This window comes from Excalfactoria chinensis, chromosome Z (assembly GCF_039878825.1).
Source record: "Excalfactoria chinensis isolate bCotChi1 chromosome Z, bCotChi1.hap2, whole genome shotgun sequence".
NCBI lineage: Eukaryota > Metazoa > Chordata > Aves > Galliformes > Phasianidae > Excalfactoria > Excalfactoria chinensis.
In genome coordinates, this window is record NC_092857.1 from 11,771,131 (window position 1) to 11,798,764 (window position 27,634).

At 38.8% G+C, this 27,634-nt stretch overlaps 1 protein-coding gene across 2 annotated transcripts; it reads left to right on the plus strand.

Annotated features, from left to right (window-relative positions):
• The first annotated feature begins 787 nt into the window (after positions 1-787).
• On the plus strand, positions 788-27,349 carry LOC140264216 (oncostatin-M-specific receptor subunit beta-like). Of its 2 annotated transcripts, none has more exons than XM_072359815.1 (17): positions 788-887; positions 5,304-5,464; positions 9,115-9,274; positions 10,839-11,114; positions 11,882-12,011; positions 13,303-13,460; positions 15,148-15,284; positions 16,536-16,695; positions 17,186-17,262; positions 17,644-17,860; positions 19,542-19,742; positions 20,494-20,595; positions 21,035-21,214; positions 22,590-22,754; positions 24,197-24,275; positions 24,583-24,655; positions 26,001-27,349. In XM_072359815.1, exons 1-17 carry the CDS (start codon positions 815-817, stop codon positions 26,439-26,441), a joined length of 2,790 nt encoding a protein of 929 aa, XP_072215916.1. In that variant the 5' UTR covers positions 788-814; the 3' UTR covers positions 26,442-27,349. The 2 variants fall into 2 exon arrangements, with proteins under 2 accessions (XP_072215916.1, XP_072215917.1); XM_072359816.1 differs by having other exon boundaries at positions 24,200-24,275.
• Positions 27,350-27,634: the final 285 nt, after the last annotated feature.

The following is a 27,634-nucleotide window of genomic DNA, read 5'->3' on the forward strand; positions in this document are numbered from 1 at the left end:
TTGGAGTTCTGTACCCTCTGTGCCTGAGTGATTTTTAACTGTACTATTGCTGAATGTTTACCTCTTCCTTCTGCATGGGGGAATGCTGAAGTGGTAATCATGTGCTATGAGGTCTGACTTGTCAGTCCCATGGGACTGCACTGAAATGTGTGAGTCGGATCTTCATCGCTCCACAGTTGGGAGTGTGAAAGATGTAAGCAGACTGCTAGGTAGAGCTTGATGTTATTTGAGGTGAAAGTTCTAGGTATGGAAGTTGCTAAGATTTTGATGCAGTCATTTCAACTCCAGCCTAACTTTATCCCTCTCTACTACTGTCCTCTGTGCTGGCAAAGGGTGAAACCATATTTGCTAGAATCTGTGGGATTTATCATTTGAGCTGCAGGTGAAACAGGATCCACGATACCTTTCACACCTTTGTCACCTTTTTCTTTGTTAGGGTGGATTTATTGTTACTTGTTCAGGGGGAAAACCAAAAATGGATCAGGCCAAACTTTAGTTTTAGCATTCCTTAGGAAATCTGGTGGAAAACTTATAAAAATCTTGTATGTTTTTCTTCTTTAGACTGATTGAACTTTTTGTTCATATTTTCCTCTATACTGTAAAAAGATCCTAAGAACAAGAGGATGTTTTTTTCATTGTCCATTCTTCCTGAATGTCTCCTAACATGCCCGAGTTGTTGTGTGGCTGGGTTTTCATTTACTGATTTATTCTTAAATAAATTAATAACAATTATGTGACTTACATTTATCCTAAGAGAAACACAAATGGAAATGTTATATTTCTCAATAGATTGTGTGTGGGAAAAGGGAGATGAATGATGAATCACTTCGTGTTTCTGGCAGTATTGCTACACTTGAGGTCTTGCTGCGCTGCATACTCACAGCAAGGTAAATATTTTTTTTCATTTGGAAGCTACAACTGGAGCTTTGGACTTGCTCATTTGTAACTCTTCTGTGATTAAGCAATGTTACATGCTCAGTCAAATTATTTGCTTTCATAAAGAGATGAAACATCATTTAAAATTACCTTTTGTAAACTTGTCATGCAAAGTTGCCCTTTGAATCAATCACTTGCACTGCTATGAAGTCAAACTGTATTTGTAGATCTGCTCCTATTCTCTTGTCTTGGTCTATACTTTGTCCCTTTTGAATAATTTACTTCTTCCCTGAAAACTTCCATGTTTTTTTTATGTCTTTACTTTTGTTTGTTTCATCTGTGTGAATGTTAGTACTTAGGGTGACTGTTTTCTGGTTCTGCCTTCAAGTCCCAGGAACAAATTTTTATTCTCTTACTCTTCACAAATGCACCTCATACTAAGAAAAAAATGTATATAAGTATTCTGAGGAAACATAGTTAAATATAGTAAAACTTTCCAGAAGACTGTGTATTTTAAAGGGAATTGCTTGCACTCTTGCTGCTGCCAGTAGCGCTGGACATGATACTACTAAAAAAAAAAAAAAAAAGATTGATTTTAATTGGCATTGTCTGTGACCACTGTTAAGAGGCAGAATATAACAAAATGTAGTCTTCATTATAGAAGTTTCATTGCTCTAGCTATGGTGAAGGATGAAGAAGGTTTTATTTATTTTTATTTGTTTAGTACAAATGTACTTGATACTATACTGAAGAAATAATGTATGTATTTCATACCTTTTTCATCCCTCCTCTCTTCATCCTTGAAATTCATATTTGCACTCTTCTATCACTTGGCTTGCTAGTTTCTTGATTTTGAGATTCTATTACTAATATCCTCAGAGTGGCAAACCTTTGCATTGCAGACAAGTCCCAACAGTTACTGCATCACAATAGCCTAGTAACTTGTTTTCACATGCAGTTGTTCAGGAGTAAAAGTCTTTGCTGTTAGTCATAAGGCTGTTCATGTAGTCTCAATTACCTTTCGAGTAGAACAAGTATTAAGATGCCCTTGCTTAAATTTCCTAAGAGGAGTAGGTTATAACTGTATATGCCACAAATATTTCTACATGAGTGTATTACACAACAGAAATCCTAACAATTCTCTTGCTGTAACTCAGTGGTCTTTGAGATCGTGACCTCTAGAAGTAATCCCTAGCTATGTTGCTTCTGCTCTTTTTTGGTAAAGTGTATGAGCCCTTGCAACTAATACAGATCTTATACCAGGCTCTGTGTAAAAGAAAATTCTGTGAGGTCAGAAATGACCTATCACCTTCCTAGAAGAAGATAGAAAAGAGGTATTTGTACAGATGGGGGAAGAATAAATAAATAAGTAAACAGAAACCAGTGAGAGTTTTATTTTTGTCATAGTATTTAAGTACTGAGAAACAGGATGGGATTTTTAGCTTGGACAAAAGGAGTCAGGGGTAGAGAGGAAAGAAAAAACTCGTCAAGTTCAACTGAAAATTTCAGGTAAAAAGACACTGGAATGTATTTCTGGATAGTTGGAATCCCTGTAAGATTTGCATTTCAAAATAATAAAACATTTATGGAAAGTAACAAAAATGAGGTACTATATTAGGCCTGTGCTGTTTAGTCAAATCATATTTCAGTTAGAACTCCAACTTGTTTCTTTGTATTAATATGCAAATATCATGCATACCTACTGGGAGTAAAATCAAGTCTTGAAGTTGTGGAGCACGTTGTCATATTGAGTCATGATGTGGTCATGACTTTGTGATAAAGTGATGTCGTAGGCAAGCACTTGCAAAGAATGTGGGTAGGTGTGGATCCACCTTCAGCACTTTTTTGGGGAGCTCTTCAGTTTCCATGTTGCTCCTTATCCTGTTTGTAGAACTAAGAAATGGTTTCTGATTTTCCACTGGTAAATGTCACAAAACAGATGAAGGCTTAGCACAGTTTTGCAACTTTTTGGCTTCTGATAAGATCTGGAATGAGTCATTTTCATACTCTTTTCACCATAGAGAGAGAATGGGAATCCAGGATGGCAATGTTTTTTGTATAGACGATGCTTGATCATTCTGTGAGGTTTTAGTTTATTCAGTGAAGAAGTACTAACTGTTTTCCTAAGGGGGCTATCTGAAAGGAGACAGGACAGGATAAAACAAAGAGGAGCCATTCTCTGAATATTTGCTCACCTACAGTCCTGTCTTTACATTTGGCCATGTTTCTGCTAACTGGAAAGTTCAAATCCTTTTAGATCTACTATGTTTGCAGGAATTAACTGTCTTCCCCATTTCATTCAGTACTGCAGACCTAAAACACAGAAAGAGTAAGGGTACAAAGATTCAGATCAGCCACCAATTTTTGTACTCAAAATTAATCCTTTAAAGGCTTTGCCTTGTGGTACTTCAGTTAGCAGGGTGGTGAAGGTACAGGTGGAAAAATGAGCAATTAAGATTACATTCAGCAGAAGAGCAACGTTACTGACAATTCCTTAGCAGAAGAGGGATTTTAACAGCCTTTGTCTTGTTTTGGTGTTGAAAGTCTGGAGAATGTGAGGATACAAAATGGATCAACATATCTTCTCTGACGAGTATTAGATGTTCGGCTCCCACACTTAATGGTATTATTCTCTGCATTGCTTTGGTTCTTCTGGCTCCCTGCCTGGTCAGTCATTGGCAGTGAATCTAACATTTCTTTTTTTTCCTGTAAGACTTAGAATTGCTATTCCTCATCAGTTAGTTTCCCAGACCCTCAGCTTTGTTTACTCCATTCCAGACATTAGCAAATCGTCACAGTAGTATAAAACTGATGGCCATTATTATTTATTTTTTTTTTACTATTTTCCAATCAAATCAACTGTCAAGCAGCAAGTCAGGGATTGAAAGACACAACTATTGCAAAAGTAGAAAATTTATTTCTTTACATAAAATATTTTTGTAGTTACCTCACAGAAGAAGCACTTTCAAAACCTGCTGTCATGTAATCATTTACATTCACTTTTTCCCATCTTTTCATGTATATACATGAAAGGCTCTGGAGGAAGAAAATACATGTGCATATATCTGTGTACTTCCTTGAAAAAATTTTTGGAGTACCACAAGCCTGTTTCTGAAACCAAGAGGTTGGACAATAAAACCTAGTTTTCTCTCTCATATTTTGTCTTTTCCAAGAAATGGGTGGATTTGTTGTTTTTGTATGGTGACAAAGCATATTTATAAGAAGAGCAACCACTCATAAGGTGATTTGTGGTTTTCAACTAATTAGTGCTCATAGGAAAAAAAAAAAAAAAATCTTCTGCTCAAGGAGATTTTCCTTTCCTGACAAATAAAAAGGGTTTAAACTGACTTTTAAAATGTAATTTATTCTGGGAGCTAAAGCCAGATCTACAAAGTCCATTTGCCTTAAATAATTCAATCTTCATTAGGTCAAAGAATGGAAATTAGTCAGGACTTTCTGACTTCATTCCTAGAAGGCTTTCTGGGTGTTGGAATTTCCTGATATCCAGTCCCTTTGATATATGGTGTTATCCCTCTTCGCTAGGCAATAAGGAGAAGGATAAATACTCTGATAAAGTAGATGGTAATTAAGAGCATGATGAAATTAAATAGCCTACCGAAGATAATGCTGAGGGGCTGAGGGCTATTGAGTAGTTTTAGAAACCTTGTTCTTGCTTTCTAATGTGCCTTTGGCTTTTAAATTGACAGGACGGGCCTTGATCTTTATTTGTTAGTTAGTTAGTCTGCATTTTCTTCTGCACTACTGGGAGTGAACTTGTCTTGCTTCTAACTTCTACTGTTGTTTCAGATCTGCTTGAACAATACAACATAGCTGATAGACACAAAAGAGCACACTCTGACAAATCAGGAGAAAGATTCACAATCAAAGTGGATTTGGGGAAAGTTCTTAGCAGTGGCCTAATTCACTTTTTTTTCATAATTATGTTAATGGGATTAGAGTTTTTCCTTTACATTCTTATAGTTTTTTAGTAAAAAACATCTTTGTTACGGTCACTATTGGTCAGTGGGAGAGTCACTGTTAGAAATGGGAGCAGAATTTGGTATGTCTTATGACTTGTTTGAAAAAACAGAATGGTTGAGGTTGGAAGAGACCTCTTGTGCTGCAAACTCTGCTCAAGCGGGAGCACCCAGAGCAGAATTCCCAGGATCATGTCCAGGTGGTTTTTAGAGTCCACAGCCTCTCAAGGCAATCAGTGCCAGTGCTCCATTATCTGCACAGTACTGTAGTGCTTCCAGGTGTTCAAACTGTTCCAGTTTGTGTCCATTACCCTTTCTTTGTTCCACTGCCTTGGCTTATATCTCCCAGAAAAAGTTAGCATGGAGATTTTTGGTCTCTCATAGCATACTCTTCAAAGGACTGAATAATACTTAAGCATTAATATTTCTGTGTAATTTTTGTGCTCCTAGAATCCCTTGTGTTTCCAGTAACATATCTTAATGTTCACAAGGATTTGGCTCTTCAGCGTCTGCTTGTGGAATGGGATGTTGGCAAATCAGCCCATGATGCTGAGCTGGTAATGTCTTTTGAAATACAAGTCCGTCGAGCAGATGAAGCTATTGTGTGGACAGTAAGTGCACTTAAAATAAATAAATAAATAATAATAATGAAAAAAAGAGCTGTAGTAATTACTTGGAATATGAAAGAAGCTAAAGGGTAATAAAATGTTCAAATGCATATGCAGATTGCCTTGCTGTGTAAGTTTATGATTTACAGCGAAGTATTTCTAAAACTGTAATAAAAGTACTGGAGTATTTCAGTAAATGCCAGACTTGGTCTAATGTTATGCCCAGATACTGTGATCGTTCAATTGAAGAGGTAATTTCCAGCTGTGCAGTATGTATATGTGCCTTATATAGCTTTAATGAGGGACTGCATATATGCCTTATGTATCTTTACTGAGGGACTGCAGTGTGTAAGCTTAAAAGATCTGATTCTAAAACCTTCTGTTGCCATTCCAAGATGCAAGTCCCGCAGGCAGCCTCCAAGAAAAACAGCATTTCTTTAGAAGACAGGCTTTTTGATAATGTAATAGCTAACCATCACTGGGGACAAATAGCACGTGAGCTGTGTGTTGCTGCAGCTCTTTTCATCTTACGAACCAAACAGGATTGTCTCAGCATGACTGAGACCTTTGAAGCCCAATATTTGGCCCTGTCAGCAACCACCATGTATCCAGTTCATCCATTTTGAGAAGAAGGTGGTGGAATCTCCTTTGCCAAGGCCCTTTCTGCTAACTTTCTTTAGCACATGAAACAGCAGGATTTTTTTGAAGAGGCTCACATATTACCACCTGAATTATTACTGTTTAGGTCTGCTTCTGACATTTTCTGAGTTGTTGACTTTAGCGTGAGAACTTTTGTCTTCCAAGAAATATTCCTCTCCTTTGGATCTGATAAAATCTTTTGGGAATTCAACACATGTCTTTGGGATGTTATAGCTTTTTATGAGTCATCTGCCGATTGAACTGTGGAGGGATATTAAATACACATGTTAAGACTTAGTTAGAATCATTTTCTAGTTTTACTCATTTAAAGCTGCTATTTATAAGAAAGGATGTATAGCAGAAAAGGGCTTACTTCAGATCAGCCAGTTGTTAGTATTTTTTCGGTTAGGTTTGAAGAATCACATCACTCTGTGTAGTTCAGAACATTTTGCTAATTTTGATGCATGAGGTAGAATCTCATGAGTAAATCTAACTTTACAGTCAGAAACTGGGTCTTTGTTTGTCCAAATTGTATATGGTTTTTTTTTTGAAGGATGGTGGGTGCGGGGTTAGAGCACTGAGGGTGTGGAGTTTGGATTATTCTTCCAACAAATTATTAACTTACTGGAAGAAAGAAATAATGTTTTGAATCCAAGTTCCAAGTTTGTAATGTTACTCATAATAAATATGATGTGGAAAATAAACAGAATATTTTGGATGTCACTGTCACACAGGAATGTACTTGCTTATGATTTTTTTTTTTTTCTGAAGACTTTTCTAATAAAGAAACTCTGCTTTGCTATAAGCAGACTCACATGCACAGTCAATGAAACTTTCAAAACAGGGGCTGCAGTACTCAGTGCTATAACTGAGTAATTCTAAAATATTTACGAAGTTCTTCTCCAAGAGGAGCTATTATGAAAGTGCAGGTTTCAAAACATCATTTCTATCATGCTGATAGAAAGACGTTATAGAGAGCAGTTCTCTGGCTGTCAGGGTGAGCCAGGGCTCTGAATCAGTTCATAGAACATGGATCTATATGCTGAGAGCGTGGTGTGATTACTATAAAGAGAACTGAAATACATGTTGTGTTCCAAGATGTTTTGGAACATTTATGGAGAACAAATGGTGAATGTCAGCACTGTGATGTTGTCAGTGGTGCTTTTCAGCAGTGGCAACAGAGACATGAAAGATAAGCCATGTTCTTAATGGCCATATACAGCTGTCACACCACAAAATGAAGAGTATCTTGATCAGCTCATCCATGCAAATCAAAGGGAGATGTATACGTATATCCACGTGTGTGTGTGTATATATATATATATACAAATATACATATACATATACATATATGTATATGTAACTGTATACCAGGTGGGTCCTATGAATGATTATGCAGGAACAGGAAGAACACCATGTGCAAATTTGTCAAGACCTACTGAATCAATATGAAGCTTAAGGTGGCAGTTTCCTGGACCTCATCATTACTGGTGACGAGGTGGTGTTATCAGTATGAGGCAAAATCAAAATGGCAGTCCATGGAGCAGCAATGTGGGAATTCCCCATTGAAGAAAAAGTCCAAGATGCAGCAGTTTAGCAAGTAAAATGATGTACACAGTCTTTTGGGATAGGAATAGGTTGATCCATCTGGATTTCCTGGAGCTTGAACAAACCATCACATCTGACAGCTACACTGTGATGCTGCCTGAGCTGAAGGATCAACTACCAGACCAGAGAAGAAAACAACCTTTCTTTTGCAACATGATAACATCAGGCCATGTGCCATTTTGAAGATCTTGGAACACACTGCCAGTCTTGTCTGGGCTGTTCTACCACAGCCACAGAACAGATTTGCCTTCCATCTACTCAGGATGATGAAAGATGTACCGTATGGGAAACATTTTCTGAGCAAAGACACTGTCATAGCCACTGTGAAACAGTGGGCCATCTCTGCTGGTTCAGAGTTTTGTGAATGTGGCAAGAAAAATCTTGTTCGTATAGCAACAGTGGTGACTACGTTTTATAGCTGAGAATTTGCTTTATCAAATACTGTTATTGTGCTCTTGACATCAGTTGTAGTTTCCTTGAAAATAAACAGCAGACGTTACTTTCTGAGTGACCTACCTACGTGACTGGATAGTGCCCTGCTTAGTTTGAGTTGCAGTGCTGTTAGTATCATCATCATAGTATCATAGTATCGTGCGAGTTGGAAGGGACCTTAGAGATCATCTAAGCCCATTAAGCTTCCAGGTGATCCATAGTACATGTATGGTATGAGAAACTTATACAATACCTTCTCTTAGAACACGGCAGAATATTTTTTATTTGTTGCTGTGGGCTTGCATTTGTACATGTCAGTGTAATAATGTTAGACAAGTTACAGAGTATTTTGCTTTGCTTTTGAACTTCACATTATACACTAGGTCATCCTTCTGTCATTATGTAGCTCTTAATGCTCTTAATGTGCTCTTTTATGTGCACAAAAAACTTGCAGCATATGCATGATACTCAAATGTCTTGGAGATATTTGCGGGTGTTTTCCTGCTCTTCCTGTCACTGATGTACCATCCTCTAATGCTTTTCATCAGAACCATAACAGGACAATATAGGCATAATTGCCTACTGGCCAGTGCAGTTGTCTGCTGTAGTTCAGAGCCAATGATACTTAACACAGAGCATAAGACAAAGTACATAGCAGGTATCAATGTGTCTGCAGACTGATGTATTAGCAGGCACAAATAACTCACTGAAAGTCTCTGAGGATTAACCTGTTTCTTGTGGAACATGTCTGGAGTCATAACTGTTGTTTAAACCTAGTAACCTTGCCAGTGTTTCTGCCTCTCTGCTGTTGCTAGTGCAGATTTGCAAGCCATTAGTTAATGTGAGCAGCAGGTAGAATTTCAAATACTAATTTTTCAAAAGTAGTTGAATCCGCTCTCTACTTGATCATACTTCTAAAGTGTCTAAATGCTGCTGTGATTTCAGTAATTTGCCTTACCAGCCTTTATTTGCAGGAGTTTCTTAATGCCACACTCGATAAATCAGGAAAGCCTCTTCACTGGACGTGGGATTCAGACTTACCTTTGGAGTGTATGTCACATTCAGTGAGAATCAGGAGCAAAGCAGAAGCATCAAAAACCTGGAGTCAGTGGAGTCTGTGGGAGACTATCCAGGGTGAGCAAAACAAGCCTTTGCAATATTGGCTTTATTTTCCCAGTGCAAAGCTAGATTTTAATTTTCTGATGACTTTAATGGTAAAGTCCAACTCAGGAAAAACAACATCAAATTAAGAAACCATTCAACATCTTTTTATCTCTGAGTTCTAAGCAACTCTGTTTTTGCTGCCCTTCTTCTTATTAGCAGACTACCTTCGTAATTTGATAGACAAAAAATTTTAGGACATTTCTTGCTCATACAATAAACAGTGCAGTATGTTGAGTAGTATGGCAGCTTGGATTTGTGTTGAAGCTGGCCCCCTCTCTTGATAGAATGTCTTGCACTAGTCAGAGCCTTATTTTTAGAATAGTCCTTCACAAGCTCAGGCACAGCCCTGGCACTAACTGGGAGAGGAGAGAAAGTCCTTAGTTCCGGTTACTTTGCCTGATGCATCAACATTTGTTTTGACTTGCGGTCATAGCTTTGATTAGTTTTAAAGACATGAAGAGTGAGGAGTAAGTCAGCTCCCTCTGTCACTTGGAAGTGTACTAATAATACAAACACATGTTACCAGAAAAGAAAAATAAAAAAAAAAAAAAAAAAAGAAGAAGCTTTTATTTTTGGATCATCATATGTCTTATTAAAGCAATTTGATTTCCAGAGAATTTGGTTTAAACAAAATGTACAGTTATTTTAGGAAATACACACACACACACACACACACACACATATATAGGTAAAAAAATACTCTTCTTGCTCAGATCAACAAGGTGTTTAAGTTATAAGAGAAAACCCTGGCTGTAAATCAGTGTCATACAAATTGCCAGTTTCCCTCACTTTATTTAATGGAAGATAAGATGAACGAGTTTCTATTTTATTCTCACTAGTCACAGTTTTTGTGATTTTATTTATTTAATTGAAATCAGGTTGGAGTCACAAAGGCTTTCTATAAGCTGACCCTGCATACAGATCCTATTTAGAACTTTCTAAACTTTCAGAGAGAAAGTTTTATACCCAACCTATTAAAGAAAAAAAAAAAAAAAGAGAGAGAGAGAGAATCTCACTGATTCTTGCCCCCATCAGTGAATCCAACATTGAAAGCCATAGATATTCCACATCCCCTTAACAATCTGATTTACTCCTTGTTGTGTTATCTTAGTCAAACCTGTAAAAGGTTCAGAGCACGTCGCTTTTTCGGTCCTCTGCCCAAAATCAAATAGAATGGGCATTTTGGCTGTAGACTTAAGCCTGTTCATAGGTTCAGGAGGCAGAGTTCATCTGTAAAGGCAATTCTTGAATATGCACTGCTTGTTTTCACCCATGTGAAAGGCAGCAAGATGGATTTAGGCCTCTTAGGTGTTTTGTCATGCTACATTATACATGGATGGGTTTATTAAAATGTACATATGATTGCATATCTAATTGATCTCTGATAGGGAAGAGTATTAAATAAATGGTCATGAACGAGAACTCAATAGCAGATTTTCATGTAAATGCTCTGTTACATTACTTCCATAGGAAATTTTTGAATTTTTTTTTATTTTTTATTTATTTATTTATTTTTTAATGTATTAATTTACAGGTCTGGATGCTTCAAATATCAGTGAACCAAAAATCTTTCCAGATGAAAAAATTATAGAGCAAGGCTTTGACATCAGTCTCTGTTGCGTTGGAAGGAAAGGTCAAATCATAAAGGAATTTTTTTTAAATTCACCTATTCCTTATTTCAATCGCACAAACAGTCAAGTTGGACTTCTCATTGCAAAGAATGTGACCTTCAAAGGAGTGCCTCACGTCCTCTGTAGAGAGTCTTGCAGTGAAGACAATTGCTTTGCACATGCAGTTTTCTTTGTGGGTAGTAAGTGAAAGCTTTGTTACAATTATGCTTCCCTGTTCCTGTTAAGTCAAGAATGGCTTTGAGGGGTGTGGGGAGTGAAAAAAACAATCTGGCTGTAGTTTGGAATTGTCCCCTTAGGTCTAGCCAAATCCAGGTTAACCTCTGATTTAAGGTCTGTATGCATACCTGTAGAAAACATTACTGAATGGAAAGTTTTATTTTAAACATGTTTAGATTCACCTCACTAATGATATAAATATAGTGGGTATAATATGTGGCACTAAGTGTTGCATGTACTGGAATAGGCTCCCCAGGGAGGTGGTTGAGTCACCATCCCTGAATGTGTTTATAAAGTGTTTGTATGTGGTACTCAGGGACATGATTTAGTGGAGGGCTGTTAGAGTTAGGGTAGTATGCTTAGGTCATGTTTGGACTTGATGATCTTTAAGGTCTTTTCCAGCCTGATTGATTCTGTGATTCAATGTAAAAATGACAACATCAACAATAACAACAATACAGGTTAAAATAATTAATTTATGAATGTAATAAAAAATAATAACCTAAAGAAGTGTTTAGATTGCAATTAATTTACAGTGCAGTCCTGGTATCTCTGCAGAGTGATAGCTGAAAAAGTGTAATTGAAATAACGACATTTGTAGTAAATCAGGCTTTGTATGTATCCATCATTTCTAGTATGCAAATATATTGAGTTTATGGATTATTATTATTATTATTATTTTCATTAACTGCCATGCTTTTGGCTTTTTATGGTTATTCACTCTGACAAGGACCACCTGATACACCTCGTGATTTTTCCTGCCAAACTCAGAACATGAGAGAAATAACTTGTACTTGGGACCAAGGACGAGACACCTACCTTTATGGAAGTCACTCATCAAAATACAAGTTGTCTGAACAGTAAGACCCCTCACTGCTACAATAATTCTAGCATGTGATGTACAAAATGGTTAGATTTCTTTCTGACCATCAGAATCTGTGGAAGTGTTTTTATCCTTGTTGCAGTTAGCTGCTTGCCTCTTTCCAACCCACTTTTCAGTTTATTTAAGCTATGACCTGTAACAAAGTTGCTGTTTCATTAGACCAGCTTCTGCTCGAAAAAGCCTGCTACAGCAACTATTCAGTATGAATTTGTATGGAGGCTTTCAAGTAGCTATAAAGATACCTGCAAACAGGATATACGTAACTTACAAATAAGATCTGATTTGTTGGGTGATGCACACAGCAGATAAGTAGGATTTAATGAACTAGAAGGTTGCGCGTCACTGCATTCACAATCTATGTCAACAGTAAAGCCTATCAAAACTTGTGATTCCCAGCTAGGCACCAGTTAGCCTCATTAGATTCATTTTGCTTTATGATTTTTGTAACTCTCCAATTTCCCTCTTGAATTCTCAAGCTATCTCAACTATCCTACATCTGTCTGCAATTTTAGTTTCTCTCTCACTCTTTTTTTTTTTTTTTTTTTTTTTTTTTTTCACCTTCTATTTTTAATCTCTGTAGACTTTCTCATAGCTTTTTCTTACCAGTCTGGGTCAAGGTCTGTGGCAAATCAGACCCAAGCCCTGGCTTCTTGCTACAGAGGCATTTAAACTCACATGAGAGGAAGGGAGGTGAGGCAAAGACAACAAAGAAAAAGGTTTGAAGAGAACTCATAAATCAACTAATTTGCATCACAAGATCCCAGAAGGCAGTCATCATAGATCCTTCAGGGTCTCTGCATCATTCACTTCCATTTGGCTATAATGATGGTTTAAAAGTGGAAGGTTAGCAGATGCACTGAAACTGCTGTTTCATTTGAAAATATAACCATAGACACAGGAATGCTTCAACATTGGTAAAACCTGTCCCTTCTTTAGAAAGCTGCAAATCCACGATGAAATACTTAAAAACAGTTTAACTTTTCTGGCAACTAGGGATGGACTTAGTCTTCTTCAAGGAAAACTTCCTTCTAATTGTAAGAACAGTATATTCATGCTAGTTTGTGCTTGGGAAGAGAAGTAGGTAGCTTCTCATAGTCCCATACAGCCTTGTTTTCTGTGATGCTGTATTTTAGTTCAGGCACAGATGATTTCAGTATCTATCTTGATTCTAGAGAGAGAGAGAGAGAATATATATACATATATATATAAAGTCTCTCTTTTTTTTTTTTTTTTTTTTTTTTTTTTCCTCCTCTTTTTTTTTTTAATAGGTTTTCCAAAACTTCTGTTCCATGCACAGTAAATTGTTCTGAGAGGTGCTCATGTTCTTGGGATATAGGGAAGCAGAGGATCTATAATATCACACTGAGTGTTGAAAACCCACTGGGAAAGAGAACTGCCATGGATGTTTTTGATGTATCTCACAGAAGTAAGTCCTTTTCTATTTCTTTGATGAAGGCCTTTTGTGGAAGGCCTTGTTCTTCTCCTGATCTTAATACTTGGATGCCAGGTTAAAGTAGAAGTCACTGATTTTGCCTTCTCAGGTTTTATTAGTTTTCTGTGCTATAGTTTTCTGCTTTCTCTTCAGTATCAGCTCTGCAAAGTTCTGTAAGCAGAAGAGGCTATGGTTCCATGTTCTGTATTCTTTCGTGTGTTCCAGGTTCCTTAACTTCCTATTAACCTCATATTAACCTCAAAACACCCATGTATTTACTGTGTTTCCAACAGTCTTTCCAGATCTTCTTGATTGTCTTTGTGTCCTTTAACATCCTCCTCAGTGTTGCCGTATTTCTTCAGCCCTCTTGCCTATTTGAAGAAGCAGGAAGCAACCTGTGATTTATCTGCTCATGAAGTGGATAGGTTGATGGACCAGGAGTTTGCTGATGTAGTTGTTGCATTCTGTCAGTGCTTCCTTCCTTGAAGGCTCTCCATTCAGGTTTACTAGGCATGTTATTTTGTTATGACTCATAGGAACACGTCAGAGGTCCTTCTCTGCAAAGTGTGTTTCAGAGAAGCAAGTCGATTATTTGATTTTTTTGAGGGAAGAAGAAATGCAGCAGGAAGAAAGAAAAAAACTGGGAGACTGTAGTATGATATTGCATTCTGATAGAGTTAGTTTTCATGGGAAATCAGCCTTGAATAGTTAATGTTGAATGTGCTCAGTGCATTCAAGTTCTTAGCACAATTTTCTTTTGCCAGTTTTTGTGATTGTTATGAATTGCAGAAATTATATATAATACTTATGTTGAGTTAGTCTTTTAAGTAGTGATGGCAGTAAAATTCTTAATGTTTTCTGTGATCCTGGAAATAACTGCAGTAGCATATTTGTATAAGCAAATAAAGGAAAAATGAAGTCCATAATTTTCAATTCTGCCTGTGGGCACTGTGTATTAAGAATGAGTCCCTTTGAGTCTGGAAGCCCCCAGATGGTAAATTATGTTCTATCAAGTTCTAGGATAATGATGAAAGCTGGACACTTACCACTCACTTTCATTGCCAAGACTCATTCCTTGGGATTGTGCTGATAATAGCAGAGTTAACAATCTACTGCTCTAGCTGAATACTCTTTACATAGCAGTAAAATATCTCAGAAATCTTTTAAAGGAAGTAGCACTGGTAATGTTTACCAAGAGGGTAGCTTCTAGTAGGATTTAAACTAAGAACTGTGAAAGATTGTGGTACAGGTTTCTGAAGTATAGGAACTTGGTGAGTGTTATTCACTATGCTGCATCAAGAGATCCCACCACTCCCTAAGTTACAGCATTTAACTGCATGGTGTTCTAAAATATCTCCAAATCAGCAAAACAATTTTGTTTGTTTGCTTGTTTGTTTCTTACTTGTATAACATCTACAGTATCATAGAGTGATTTGTAAGGGATCCCTTCCTTTAAAGTCACCTGGTCCAATCCCTCTTTTTCAGGGAAGTTATGAAGAACAATGGGCATTCCATTTTCATTCTGAAATTAACTTTAAACTTATGTCTACTTCTAGAGCAGCAGAAAACAGTTATACTGTATTTAATATTCCCTTCATTGCTCAACTAAAATACCTTAAAATACAATTGTATATATTTTATGCTTTATAAGAGTTAACTTGAATTCTCTGTTCATTTGTAGTTCACCCACTACCACCTTTCCAACAGTGGGAAGAATACACAGATGCAGAAATCGAGTTACACTGGGAGCAAAAGGAAAAGAAAATTGAACTCTTTTGTCAAGCTGAAGTGAGGCAACCCAACGGGAAAGCAAAACTGGTATGAAATCTGGATTTATTCTAATGCAAAAATAGTTCTTTAGCAAGCTTAATTTAAGTCTTGTGAGCATGCCGATATGTATGTTTTTCTGGTTTTATTTGCTGTCAGGCTCCATGCTTATTGTGTGGTCCACATGGCTGGCCATTGCTAATGTTAATTCATACTTCCAATACTGCCTATGCTGCTGACAGAAATCTGTCATGTGACTGGTCTATATACATGGCTCTGTCCTCTACTGAATGGTCTCTGAGATCTGCTGAAGTAGATGAAAATACTTACAGGCCTTAAAATTGCTGTTACTATAGCTATTGCTAATCGTCATTTGTTTGCCATGCCTTTATAACTCATATCATCTTACAAGCAAATGGCAGAGAAATGTCTTGAAGGTTCACACCTTGTTGATATTAGTCCAGGAGTTTCCTGTACACTATAGACTGTGCTTAATGGTAGTGTGCATGGTTCCTAGTGAGAAAATCTCAGGACAGTTTTTCTTTCCATTCTCCTCAACCTCCTTGAAATTGTTTCAGTAGAGTCCTCATATTTCACCTCTTTCACAGTGAAGTGGATTTACATTTTGTGTATTTACTGTAATTTCTTTGTGGTCCTTTTCTTATGAGGGCAGCTCACCTTCAGCATGTTAAAGGGCATTAAGAAGGTCAGAAGCAACCTGTGTTCTGTCTTAACTACTGCCTAAGAGCAGTTAGATTAAATCATTGCTGTGGTTGGCTGTTAAAGGCGCATACTCACTTTGTGACTTTTGCAAGAACTTAACCTACTTTTTAAGATGAAGTGTGGAAAAACGTGGAAATTGAAAGAAAAGGCAGCTATCCATGCTGTGCGTATGTCTAGAACAGCATATTGCTTAAGTGAGCTCAGTAAGAGACCTGGGAAGGGTGAGGATAAGGTCTCTAGATTCCGTCTGCCTTTATGTGAAGAGTTAACATTTGGCTTACTGTGAGAGGCTCCTACCCAGATGGTTACACTGAACCAGGTTGTACAACTCTTTCTGGATTTCCCAGTCTTTGGAACTCACGACTGTCTTTTTCCCCCCCATTTTTTTCCTTTTTTTTTTCTCCTTCTTTTTTGTCTGCTGTTCAATTTTTTATTTTATTTTATTTTATTTTATTTTTCCAAAACAGGCTTTACTGGCCCCTGTATGAAGTAGAGGCAAAAGCAGTTTTTTGAACAAAAGCCTGTTGTTGCTCATGAAGCAAAACAAAACTCTGACTGTTCTGTTTGTCTGTTTTGCAGTACAATAGTTCAGACACACGACAATATCGTAACAGCATCACCCTTGATGGGCTGCAGCCCTACACCAGTTACACAGCTAGAGTACGTTGTGGTGCAGCTAAGCATTTCTGGAGATGGAGCGAATGGAGCAAACCTCACATTTTCAGAACAAAGGAGAAAGGTGTGTCTGGTCTATAGAGAAAGGAATCTTGAACCATGTTCTCCACCTGGTACCTTGTTCTGCTACTTGCTACTCTTGCATTGTGTCACTAGAGGAGAGGCAGGTTGCTTGCACGAAAGTAGAATCATACAAAGCAAGCTTTTGGAAGGTGGCTTCTTAAATCATCCTTCATACCAGCCTCTGGAATTTCATCCACTGCAGGCAGTGGAAAATCCAGGTGACCAGGAGGATGGATAGTGTAACAGTGTTCTTTGGGGGCTAGAAAAACAACACAGAGGTGGGAACAAACATCTGGGAACTGAAAGCAAAGAATGGATTTTTAGAGAAGTGAGCCATACTAGCATTCAGAATTAGAAGCTGAATACAGCAAGAAGTTAAAGGATAATGTTTCGGCAAGACATAAGAATGACTGGGAAAGAGAAGTCCAGAGGGTTGAACCTCTTCAAATGGGGGCAAAAAAAGCATCTTTGTTTTGCTATATTTCCTCCAGCTCCATCAGGGAAACTGGATGTCTGGAGAAAAATTACACCAACTCTGTGGGGGCGGAACGTGACCTTACTCTGGAAGGTGAGACATTGGTACAGAAATGGAAATAAAACTATTGGTAAATGGGTTTGAAACTTCTCTCATTAACTTTACCAAGTCTGTGTGCACTTTATGACAAGATAAATATTACATATTACATATTTCAGGATGTTTCTAGCTATATGATCTTGGTATTTCAGACATGCTTCTATTTTACCAAGTATTATAACAAGGTAAATCCTATTGCTGGTATTTCTACATTTCCATTTAAAACGGTATGTTTATCATTTTGTGCAAAGAAGTTTATATTACATAAATAATGTATGTGAGTTATTATTAAAAGTTCTAGTTCTTTTTTTCATGTTTTTCTTCAGGAAAATTTGCTAAGTAATTGATGTTTACCCATGTCTGTTTTCTTCCTAGCAAGAAGCCGGTTTTCAAGCGAATGGAGAAATTATTTCATATGAAGTAACCTGGGAAAGAGCAGTAGACCGATCTAAACCTGAACATATTTCCCTTTCATCAGACTGTAATAGTACAAGGATTTTCATTGATGACCATCCCTACAGAATCAGTATCACAGCAAGGAACAATGTTGGTTATTCACATCCTACAGTGTTGATCATCCCTGGAGCTACAGGTAACAGTAGGAGTATTTCCAGCTAAACCTACATTTCCAATACTAGAGTTTTATACCCATTTATATTAAGTGAGTCTGTCCTTATGGATGAAGGAGTGGAGCAGTGTGGGTACCTCTTTAAGGCAGCCTTTTTAAGAGCACCAGAGCTTTCTGTCTGCATGAAGGCAGGAGACTGGCATGTCTGAGTGGATACCTCCTGGTCAAGCAACAAGATAAACAGTGAAAGCAGGGACGTTTGGCCTGGGAAGAGAACAGGGATGCCATCCAAATGTGCAGAGGTGAGATCAGGAAAGTCAAAGCACAGAGGAAACCTGGCAAGGTAAATAAAAAACAAATGATTCTATACACACGTTAGTCAGAAAAAAAGAGAGAGAGAGTGTACTCTCTCTGACAACGTGCCTTCAACAGGTGTAGAGAAGGCTGAGGTACTCAATGAACTCTTTGCATCTGTCTTCACTGGCAGTCAGACTACTTAGTTCTTCTCTCACATACCTGAACCTTTAGTCAGGGGTACGGGGAGAAGAATCTCTCCCACTATAAGAGCAGAGCAAGTTAGAGATGGCCTCATGAGGCTGACATGAGCCAGCAGTGTGCATTTGCAGCCCATATGGTCAACTGTATCCTGGGCTGCATCAAAAAATCCCATCAGGGTGAGGGAGGTGATCATCCCCCTGTACTATGTCCTGATGACCCACCTGCAGCGCTGTGTCCAGCCCTGGGGACCCTAGCACATGAAAGACATGAAACTGTTGGAGCAGGTCCAGAGGACGGCCACCTGGATGATCATAGGTTGAGGCTTGTTCAGCCTGAGGAAGAGAAGGCTCCAGAGTGGCCTAATGGCAGCCTTCCAGTACTTACAGGGAGCTTATGAGCAGGAGGGAGGCTGGCTTTTTACATAGTATTAAACTAAAAGAAGTGAGATTTAACTAATATATTAGAATGAAATTCTTTACCCAGAGGCTAGTGAGGTGCTGGCCCTACTGTCCAGAGAAGCAGTGGGTGCCCCATCCCTGGAGGTGCTCAAGATGAATTGGGTGGGGCCTAGGGCAGCCTGAACTGGTGGTGGCCAAAGGGCTGGATAATGCCTGCCCCTGGCTAGTCTTTAAGGTTAATTCAAATATGATCCATTCTGTGAATCTGTGATTCTATGACTTATCATCTTGAGGGAGTAAATTAACCCGACCTGAAAACTGAAATCAAGGTTATCTGGAAATTTTTGCTGTATTTTGGCCAATGGGGCAGTAACTCTGTGCATATTGACACGAATGCCTGGATCTAACCCTCACAAGGGAAAGTCTGTTTTCCACATTGTCTTCGCAGTGTGGTTAGACTTAATCTAGGCTTCAGACCTACAGCACGTGCTGTGACAGCCCAGCCTTCTGTGTGTGAAACTTGTGCGTATGATTAGCCACTTGTGGATTTCTGTTCTTGACTTCAGTTTCTTGCTGTTGAATTCTTTTTCTGGATTTCTGGTAATAACTTCTGAATGTTTTCTGAGTAGTCAGCTTCAGTAGAAGTAGAGATCAGCTTTCTGCATGTGGCTCATATATCTGATCATGAAGGAGCAAAACTGCTTATTATGGTTTTAACAGCTTAGCGTTGAAACTATATTGACCTTAGTTGATTCAGGTCTTATGCAAGATAATAATAGAAACTATGTGTTATTTTTCTTCATTCCTAGACACTGAAAAGAAGCTCAGTAATTCAGAGCTTAAAGAAGAACATGCTAATGGTACAGATGGTGGCATTTTGATTTCCTGGAAGCCCAGAGATAAATCTGAGAGTTACATTATTGATTGGTGTAACTTTCCAATGCTGCAGCCTTGTGATTTGCAGTGGAGGAGATTTGGACCCAACACTTCCAATGCTCTGATCAAATCAGGTGAAAGCAGAATATATATATATATATATATTTCTGATGTCTTAACTATTCTGTGCTGAGGGCATTAAGTGAATTCAAAATACTGAAGTCTGTGCAGTGCACATACAATTACACAAAAGCACTTGGCATAATGTTTTGCCCAGAAGCCAAAATAGACACCATAAGTATGTTAGCACCACTGAGCCATGGAAGTCAGAGAGGTATTTCAGAAAAACATCTTCTGAGTGTCTATAAGGAAAATCTTGAAATAGAGTAGTGGATGTTATCTGTAAGTACAGAGATGCAAAATGGAGCTCTGCCTTGTCCGTTGCACAGGATAGAAGTTTACACTGACATTATAATTCCCGCTGCACGATGAGAGGCTTAGTGCTCTAACTGTAGCCTAGAGAATGTGTCTCACCAATTGTGCATATTTTATCCTGGTAGTGACCATTAGATCTAAATCCTCTCTGGCTATGTGAAAGTCACTATGATAAACTACAGAAGACAAAGGCATATAGCCTTCCCAGACTCTCTCTCAACTGTGTGTTCACCTTTTGAAATGAAATGAACAAAGTTTGACTGAGCACATCTTAGTATTCAATGAATAAATTGCACCAAAATCATTAAAGGAAAAACAAAAAAGCAACCCACGTGAAACGCAACCCACACAGCAATGGCAATACAAAAAAAAAAAATAATAAAAAAAAAAAAATCACACAATGGGAACCCACCTCCTGACCTTTTTTTAATCAGTTCTACTATTTCATAGCTGCTTTTGTTCCTGGGGTGAGATACAATTTCCATGTCTATGCATCTGCTGCTAATGGAGCCTCCTTGCTGGAGAAGAAGACTGGTTATCTTAAGGAGCTTCGTAAGTTGGAAATGCATTTCAAGTATATGTATTTGCTGAATTATCTGTCACAAACAGAGGAATTCCTCAGCCCTGCCTCTGTAACTAGGTTAAAATGTACTTGCTGTATTGTTTCAGTACCATCTGTTAAATAAGTGATTTACAAGTTGTAAAACAACATACATTCCCTATACGTAGAGGATATGAGACTGGTGCTGTGGGCAGGTCAAGTTCATGCTAATCAGACTGAACTATGACTGGTATTCCTTACGTGCCTTTATGTGTTATGTAGACTCACACTATGAAGGTACCAGATTTTTTGGAGTGCTTTGGCTTTGTTCATTCTTTAGGTTAAACTGAGATACAGATACACATGGAAATTTAGAACTTTTCCTAAGTGAGCAGATGAATATGATTGAAGGATAATGTCAAGTTTAACACAGTTTTCCTTTTTTTCCAGCTCCTCGATTTGACCCTGATGTGAAAAAGGTTGAACTGAGTTATCATGAAGTAACACTGCACTGGGATCCTTACCCCACAGATGAGATACACCCCGGTTTCTTAAGAGGTTACCATGTTTATGTGTCACCTGTGCAAGAGGACTGTAATCTGAAAGGATCCAAAAAACATGTTCTTGCAGGTAACAGAGCTCAGGGGTTTTGGAAGTTCTGTCACTAATGTAGGTGAGAGGGGGGCTTTGTGACTGACATTGCAGCCTCTTGAAAAGGTCATATTAGGCCAGAAAATCGACCCATTATGTATGGCATAGGTTTTAACACTTGCTTCTTTTGATTCCTTCCTAATACTTCAGGTGTTATTGGGCAGAATTAAGGTCCTGGAGTTACATGGATTTACAGCTCCCCATCTTTTTTCTGTAGCTCCCTTCAGCATTAGTGTGAACTACAGAAAGGATTCTTTCAGTACTGTAGGAGGAGTCATTCCTGCTTCTTGCGATCTGAGTTCCAGATGAATTTCCAAAACATCTGTTTGTGATCTACTTGGATGAGAGTCATAGGAAGCATGGTAGTTTTACTAGGCATTTTAGAAACAGATGGAATAGCACTTATTTCCTTCAGAATTGGAACACTGTGGAAATTCCCCATTTGAATTCCTTTATAATGAAAGTATTTGGGGCTGTGCTCTCCAGTGGAGTTCTTCAGGCAGCAGAACTAAGCTGTGGTGTGGCACAAAGCCATGTTTAACTTTTCATTTCTGATTTTAATGATTCATGTCCAAAACTGCAACCAGATGATTGGTGCATTAAAATTTCCTTGTGTTTCCAACTCATTCAAGATTTTGTTTTTGTTTTTGTTTCCTTATCTCTTCTTCCAGGTGGGTCATGTTTTCTCTCAGATCCCTTTCTCCATTTGGGTAGCACGAGGATGAAGAGCATAGCATAGGTTGAACTCAAGGAAAAACATGTAAATGTCCCAGTCAGGTCTAAACCAAGCATTGAAGAACCACACTTCTGCAAGTAATCCCAGTTAGACTTAAAATGATTAAATAACAAAAAAACAAAACAAACAAAACAAACAAAAAAAACAAAAAAAAAAAACAAAAAAAACTTTTCAGTTGTGTGAGCTAGCAGATAGGAGGTGTGACTGGGAACATGAGAAACAAGCTAACTCCCTGGAGTCTGGGAGTTGCACAATACAGAGAGTTTATTCTTGAGGCAGAGATGTCTTGCCTTCAATTAATTTGGAAGACCTTGATCTAAACTTAAAAGCTACAGAACTCTGAAGAAAATGGCAAAGCACCAAATCAAACTCTAGTCAGAAGAAGTGAAAATACAGAGATGTATTTATCGACAGCGAGTCATCAAAAGGCCGACTGCAAGTCAGACTGTGCTGTCAGAGTCCAGCTAGAAGGGATGTGAGCGCAGCACAGCGGCAGTGAGTCAGGATGCATCATCTTTCTCAGAAGAAAGTGTTCAGATCACAAAGAAGGCGAACTGCAAAAGTTCTGTTATTTCAGTGGCTTAGTTACATTGATTCGTAACATCTGTTTCATTCTAGGTGGTTCAGTGCTATGTAAATTCACAATTGAAAACCCAGAAATAAAAACATACACCGTGAAACACTTGATGTCAAACACAAAATACAAGCTAGCCATTAAAGCATACACAGGCGGAGGAGAAACTCCCATTATTAACTTCAGATACATTGATACACCACTGGACTGTGAGTACTGACAATGGAAAATATTTCTCCTTACTGAAGGATGGAAGGATGCTAGAGTAATCTTCCTTTCTCAAGGGAAAATATTTAATTCTGAAAATGAAATATTTATGCCAATGAGATATTTTGATGCTTTTAAGTGGATGTGTTTTTAATTTAGAGTGATAAGAATTCCACAGGTATATCATTTCCCTCTGGAAAATAGTATAACTTATGCAGATTTGCAGACTTAGTGAGTCCAGTTTGGTAGATCACTGAAGATTTGGATTTGGATTTAATTCATATTGTAATACAGGAGAAACTAAACACCAGTAGGCAAACAGAATTTCTGCATAGGCTTTTGGATTTCTAATTATGATTGCTTTACTTATTAGTCTTTAAACCCATCATCAAGCTGACTCTTTTGTAAGTCAGTAACAGAGGGTTGTTTGAACACTGAAGTTTACTAACTGGGCAGATTTGATCTCCGAAGTAGAGCAGGAAATCACCTGCCTCTAGTTCTGTCCCCTTGAAAATACCATCCAGCAATCTCAGCTGTGAGATTTGTGATTCAAATTCAGAGTGTCCAGTTGTGAAAAATTTGCCTGGGGTAACCATGGTGGGGGAAGAAAGGGTGAAGTGCTGGTTATGCAAGGACACCTCATGCGTTATGCTAACTAAATAAAGGGCCCAAATGCACATGGTACCCTATCAGAAGCAGTTCTGCATCTTGCACCTTTGTTCTATCTCCCATGCTGCAGGATTAGGCACGGACATTTGTACTAGCAGAATTAAACCAGAAAAACTAAAAAGGAGAATGTAATGTGACATTTATTTCCTGCTGTGGTTTGTGGTAGAGACACAAGCAGGCTGGCTGGCACAGGGCTAGAGGGCAGCAGCCAGGGGAAGTTTCCAGAGGACACTTGTTCTTTGTCATGGCCTACATGTAGTAACCTGAACTATTTGTGAAAAATAGTCTAAGGCTACGTGCTATAGCCAGAAATGAAAATACTGAGATCCTTAGTCTGCATAAATCTTAGGAGAGCAAGAACACTGGCAGCGTCTGTCTTGATATGGTCTATCCATACCGGAGGTACAGAGTTTATGTCAACTATATCTCACTGAAAAAAAATGCGTTTCCTCTGGGGATCTGTAAGGAAATCTGAAACAAGTAGTTGTTGAGTAAGATTACTACACTTTTAGCTGTTGGAAATGTATGCTTATAGTTAAGAAGTTAATGTGAGTGCAAAATGAAGGAACCTAGCAATACTTCAAATTCAGTAATCAATACCCAAAGACATGCTGCTGTATCCCAGAACCTAGAGCCAAAATATCTTACAATCAATCACAGGTAATTGCACTGCTGAGTTAGATGTGGACTTGATAGTATTTCTGTTGCAGAAATCTCAGGCTATATTAAACAAGTGAGAAGTTGTAAACAAAACTGAAGTATTTTTCTTTTACAGCAGACATGCTGTACCTTCTAGTCCCGCTTGTGGTAGTTCCTTCACTGATAATGGCTGTATGCCTCTGGAAGATGAAGTGGTAAGTTATAGTGCATTTCCTTCTCACAGCCAGAGAATGCATGTCGTGTAATTCACAAACCACAGCTGCTTCTTGTTGCTTCCAGCCTGTTACAAAGCCTTGTTCATTTTTTCTTTGACTGTCCATCTGTGTGGAAGTTGTAAGTATTTGGCTCGCAGCATTTCTGAGACACTCGTCATTTCCAGCTGTTTCTCTACACATCTATGTGTTACTTTGGCTGGCAGAATGTGCTTTGATGGTAGAACAAAAAAACAAAAAACAAAAAACAAACAAACAAAAATCACTTGTTTTGCTTTCTTATTTCCAGGGTGAAGGATTGCTGCTGTCCTGTGATTCCTAGTCCTAACAAGAGCAAAGTGCTGTCATTCAAAGAGTTTAAAGTAAGATCACTGAAAGTCTAGCATTTTTTAATTTTCCCTTCTTGATCAGTAAATATTTTCCAGTATTGGCAGCATTTAACATGACTGACACTCAGCTGCAGAAATGGAAATGAATGCAAATTAATATCCCCATGTCATGGAAACTTAGTCATAGCTAGATACTGGTAAAAGTGAAAGCAAAATTAGACACCGAATGGAATTTTTTGATGGAGTACTTCTTCCAGCATTACTATTCAGAACAGAGTACTAGCTCATAACAACAGAACATGCTGTGGGACAGTGCACTTTGATGCAGTCTACAAACTGTATCAGCCTGTCCCTTGGCTGCATATGTCAGTTTTGCTGTCATGCAAAGCAAAGAGCATGAGTTTACTTAATGACCTCTGGGAAGATTAATGGGACTCTGCCAGGTCCGATGGTAAGGAAAGAGTTGGTAAAAGGCCCTAAGCTTCCCCTGTAGGTCCCATGAACCAGGAGCTGCTGCTTTAGTGCCATGTGCAAAGGGGCTGCCTCAAGAGGGGTGGTCAGCAGGACGTGATTGCTCCCTTCTGCTCTGCTTTGTGATGCCAGTAGTGCAGTACTGTGTCCAGGGCTGGGAACCACAGCACAAAAAGGACACAAAGCTGTTGGGGCAGGTCCAGAGAAGGGCCACAGGGAGGATCGTAGGGCTGGAGCACCTCTCCTCTGAAGACGGGCTGAGGGAGCTGTGGTTGTTCAGCCTGGAGATGAGAATGCTCATGGGAGGCCTACACTTAAAGAGAGTGTATAAGAAAGGTGGAGACTGACTTTCTACACAGTCTGATAGTGATAGAACAAGGAGGACTGGTTTTAAACTAAATGAAGGGAGACTTTGATGAAAACTTTGGAGGAGATTCATTATTCAGAGGGTAATGAAGGACTGGCACGTGTTGCTCAGAAAAACTGTGGATAGAGGCATTCAAGGCCAAGTTGGATGGGGCCCTGGGAAGACTGTTCTGGTGGGTTCTAACCCCTGACCCTAGTTGGGCTTTAAGGTTCCCTCCAACCAAAGCCATTCTGTGAATATACAAAGGGTTGTGTTTTTCCCCTTGGGGCCATATCCACTGATCTCTTAAAATGCCTCCAGGGATGGGAACTCCACCACTTCCCTGGAAAGCCTGTTTAAATGTTGTTTCCTTTTACTCTGTGAATTTCACATAAAATCCAGCTTTCATCAAACATTTTGTATTTTTCATTAATTTCTGTTCATTTATACCAAACTCAAAACATTTATAGGACAGTTTCACAAGAGTTTAAATTAATCACTCTCTTTTCTTTACCCTTGGCTTCTTCCACTAAGCACTTCTTTTGTTTGATGCTTCTGTAGATTGGTTCTGAGAAAGTACTAAAGCTAAGCGACTGCGTTCCTGACATCCTAGCGGTGGATAATGAGGCTGAAGCCAAAAAATTCCATGCACAGAGCCTGATGTCTTCAATGCCAACAGAAGATAAGATTGATGACCAGAATCTTTCCTCAGTTTATCATAACAAAAATGAAGAGAGAAGCCTTACATCCACACCTACGCCTCAGACTCATACTTGGTTTGAAAATTTTGCTTATTCTTCTCATCTTGCTGTTGAAACCAATCCTTACGAAACACTAGAAACTGGCAAGGGAGAACCGTCAGCAGTGCTGTACCAGCCACAGTACTACCTCAATATTTTGAATGATGCTTCTACCTCATCACCTGGAGAAGCAGCTGGCAGGAAGACCAGCCTGAGATACATTTCACAAACAGATGTACACTGCATTGGAAGGAGGCTTTGATGTACCCCCTCTGAATCTGTCTGTTGGTTGTGTTATAAAATACAAACAGGAATTTCTGCAGGCACAGAATCTCTTTCCAATACAGGCTTTCACAAGCCCCGATGTCCTACTCCTGTTATCTCTGCATACCTGTTAATTGATGACAAGTTCAGGAATCCTGGCTTTTGCAGTGGAATGCTGCATGCTATCATATGATCAGAAATTACTGGCTTTAAGATTTACAGGCCAACGTTTTGCAGTCTGCAATGCGCAGTGGAAGCCATTTTCCCATCAGGGCAGCTGTATGTTGAGGAGTTACCAACACACTCATAGTGCCCATAGCTTTCTTTGGTATTAACACTTGCATGTAGCAAACTCCAGACAACCACATAAGTAGACACATGAGTCAGGTGCAGTTATATTAATGCCCTTTGAGAAGAACATATTCAGGCACTCTCTCAGCTAGATCTTCAGATACTATTGTTTGCATGTTAAATAAAAAACAACAGTCTTCCTCCATCTGGCAATCAAGGGGCTGCTGGCTGTGACTTTGGAACTCAGAAAGACATTCCTCTTGGTACTCACATACTTTAGCTTGCAGCGTTTGCAGAAACATAAATTGAGCACTATGGCTCTGTGATCACTGAGAATTTGAACAGCAGACTGAGGTAAACTGGGTTGTCTTTGATTTCTAGAAGTTATATGTATTTAAGGAAGCACAACAGATTGTATCTAAAAGTCCCTCATTTCAAAAACAAACAAGGCTTATTTATGGAAAACTAGGAAGGCAAACTAAAAAGCGTAGTTAGGTACCTAAGGAATTCTCATACAGGACTCAGTGAAAAAGTCAGACTGTCACACAAACCAAATATTAGTATTTGATGTGGCAGAGGGGATGGCTCTAACAAGGTGTTAATATTTCCTTCTGAGCTGCTGTTGCCGGGGCTTGGCTGCAGCAGTTGAGCTCACCATGAGTGGCAGCACTATTGTGGTTGGAGGTCATGTAGCTGGTGCTGCCTTCTTGATGGTGGGTGAGATACTTAGGCCAGAGGCTCCCATCTCAGCTCCAGCAGAGGTGGTTCCTTTGGTCTTTCCTGGACTGAAAGGATTTTGTCATTTGTAAGCAAGAGAGCAGCTTACCAGCAGACACAGGCCTGCCTGGCAGCCTGCGAGGTTAGCTCCTCTGCCTGTAACGCACAGACCTTTCTGTGGGC

Bases quoted from the DNA above. Each gene is read 5' to 3' on its own strand.
- LOC140264216 (XM_072359815.1), top strand. From the start codon at position 815: ATGATGAATCACTTCGTGTTTCTGGCAGTATTGCTACACTTGAGGTCT. The intron at 11,115-11,881 runs GTAAGTGAAAGC...CACTCTGACAAG, and splicing joins TGCAGTTTTCTTTGTGGGTA to GACCACCTGATACACCTCGT. The intron at 20,596-21,034 runs GTAAGTTGGAAA...CTTTTTTTCCAG, and splicing joins TGGTTATCTTAAGGAGCTTC to CTCCTCGATTTGACCCTGAT.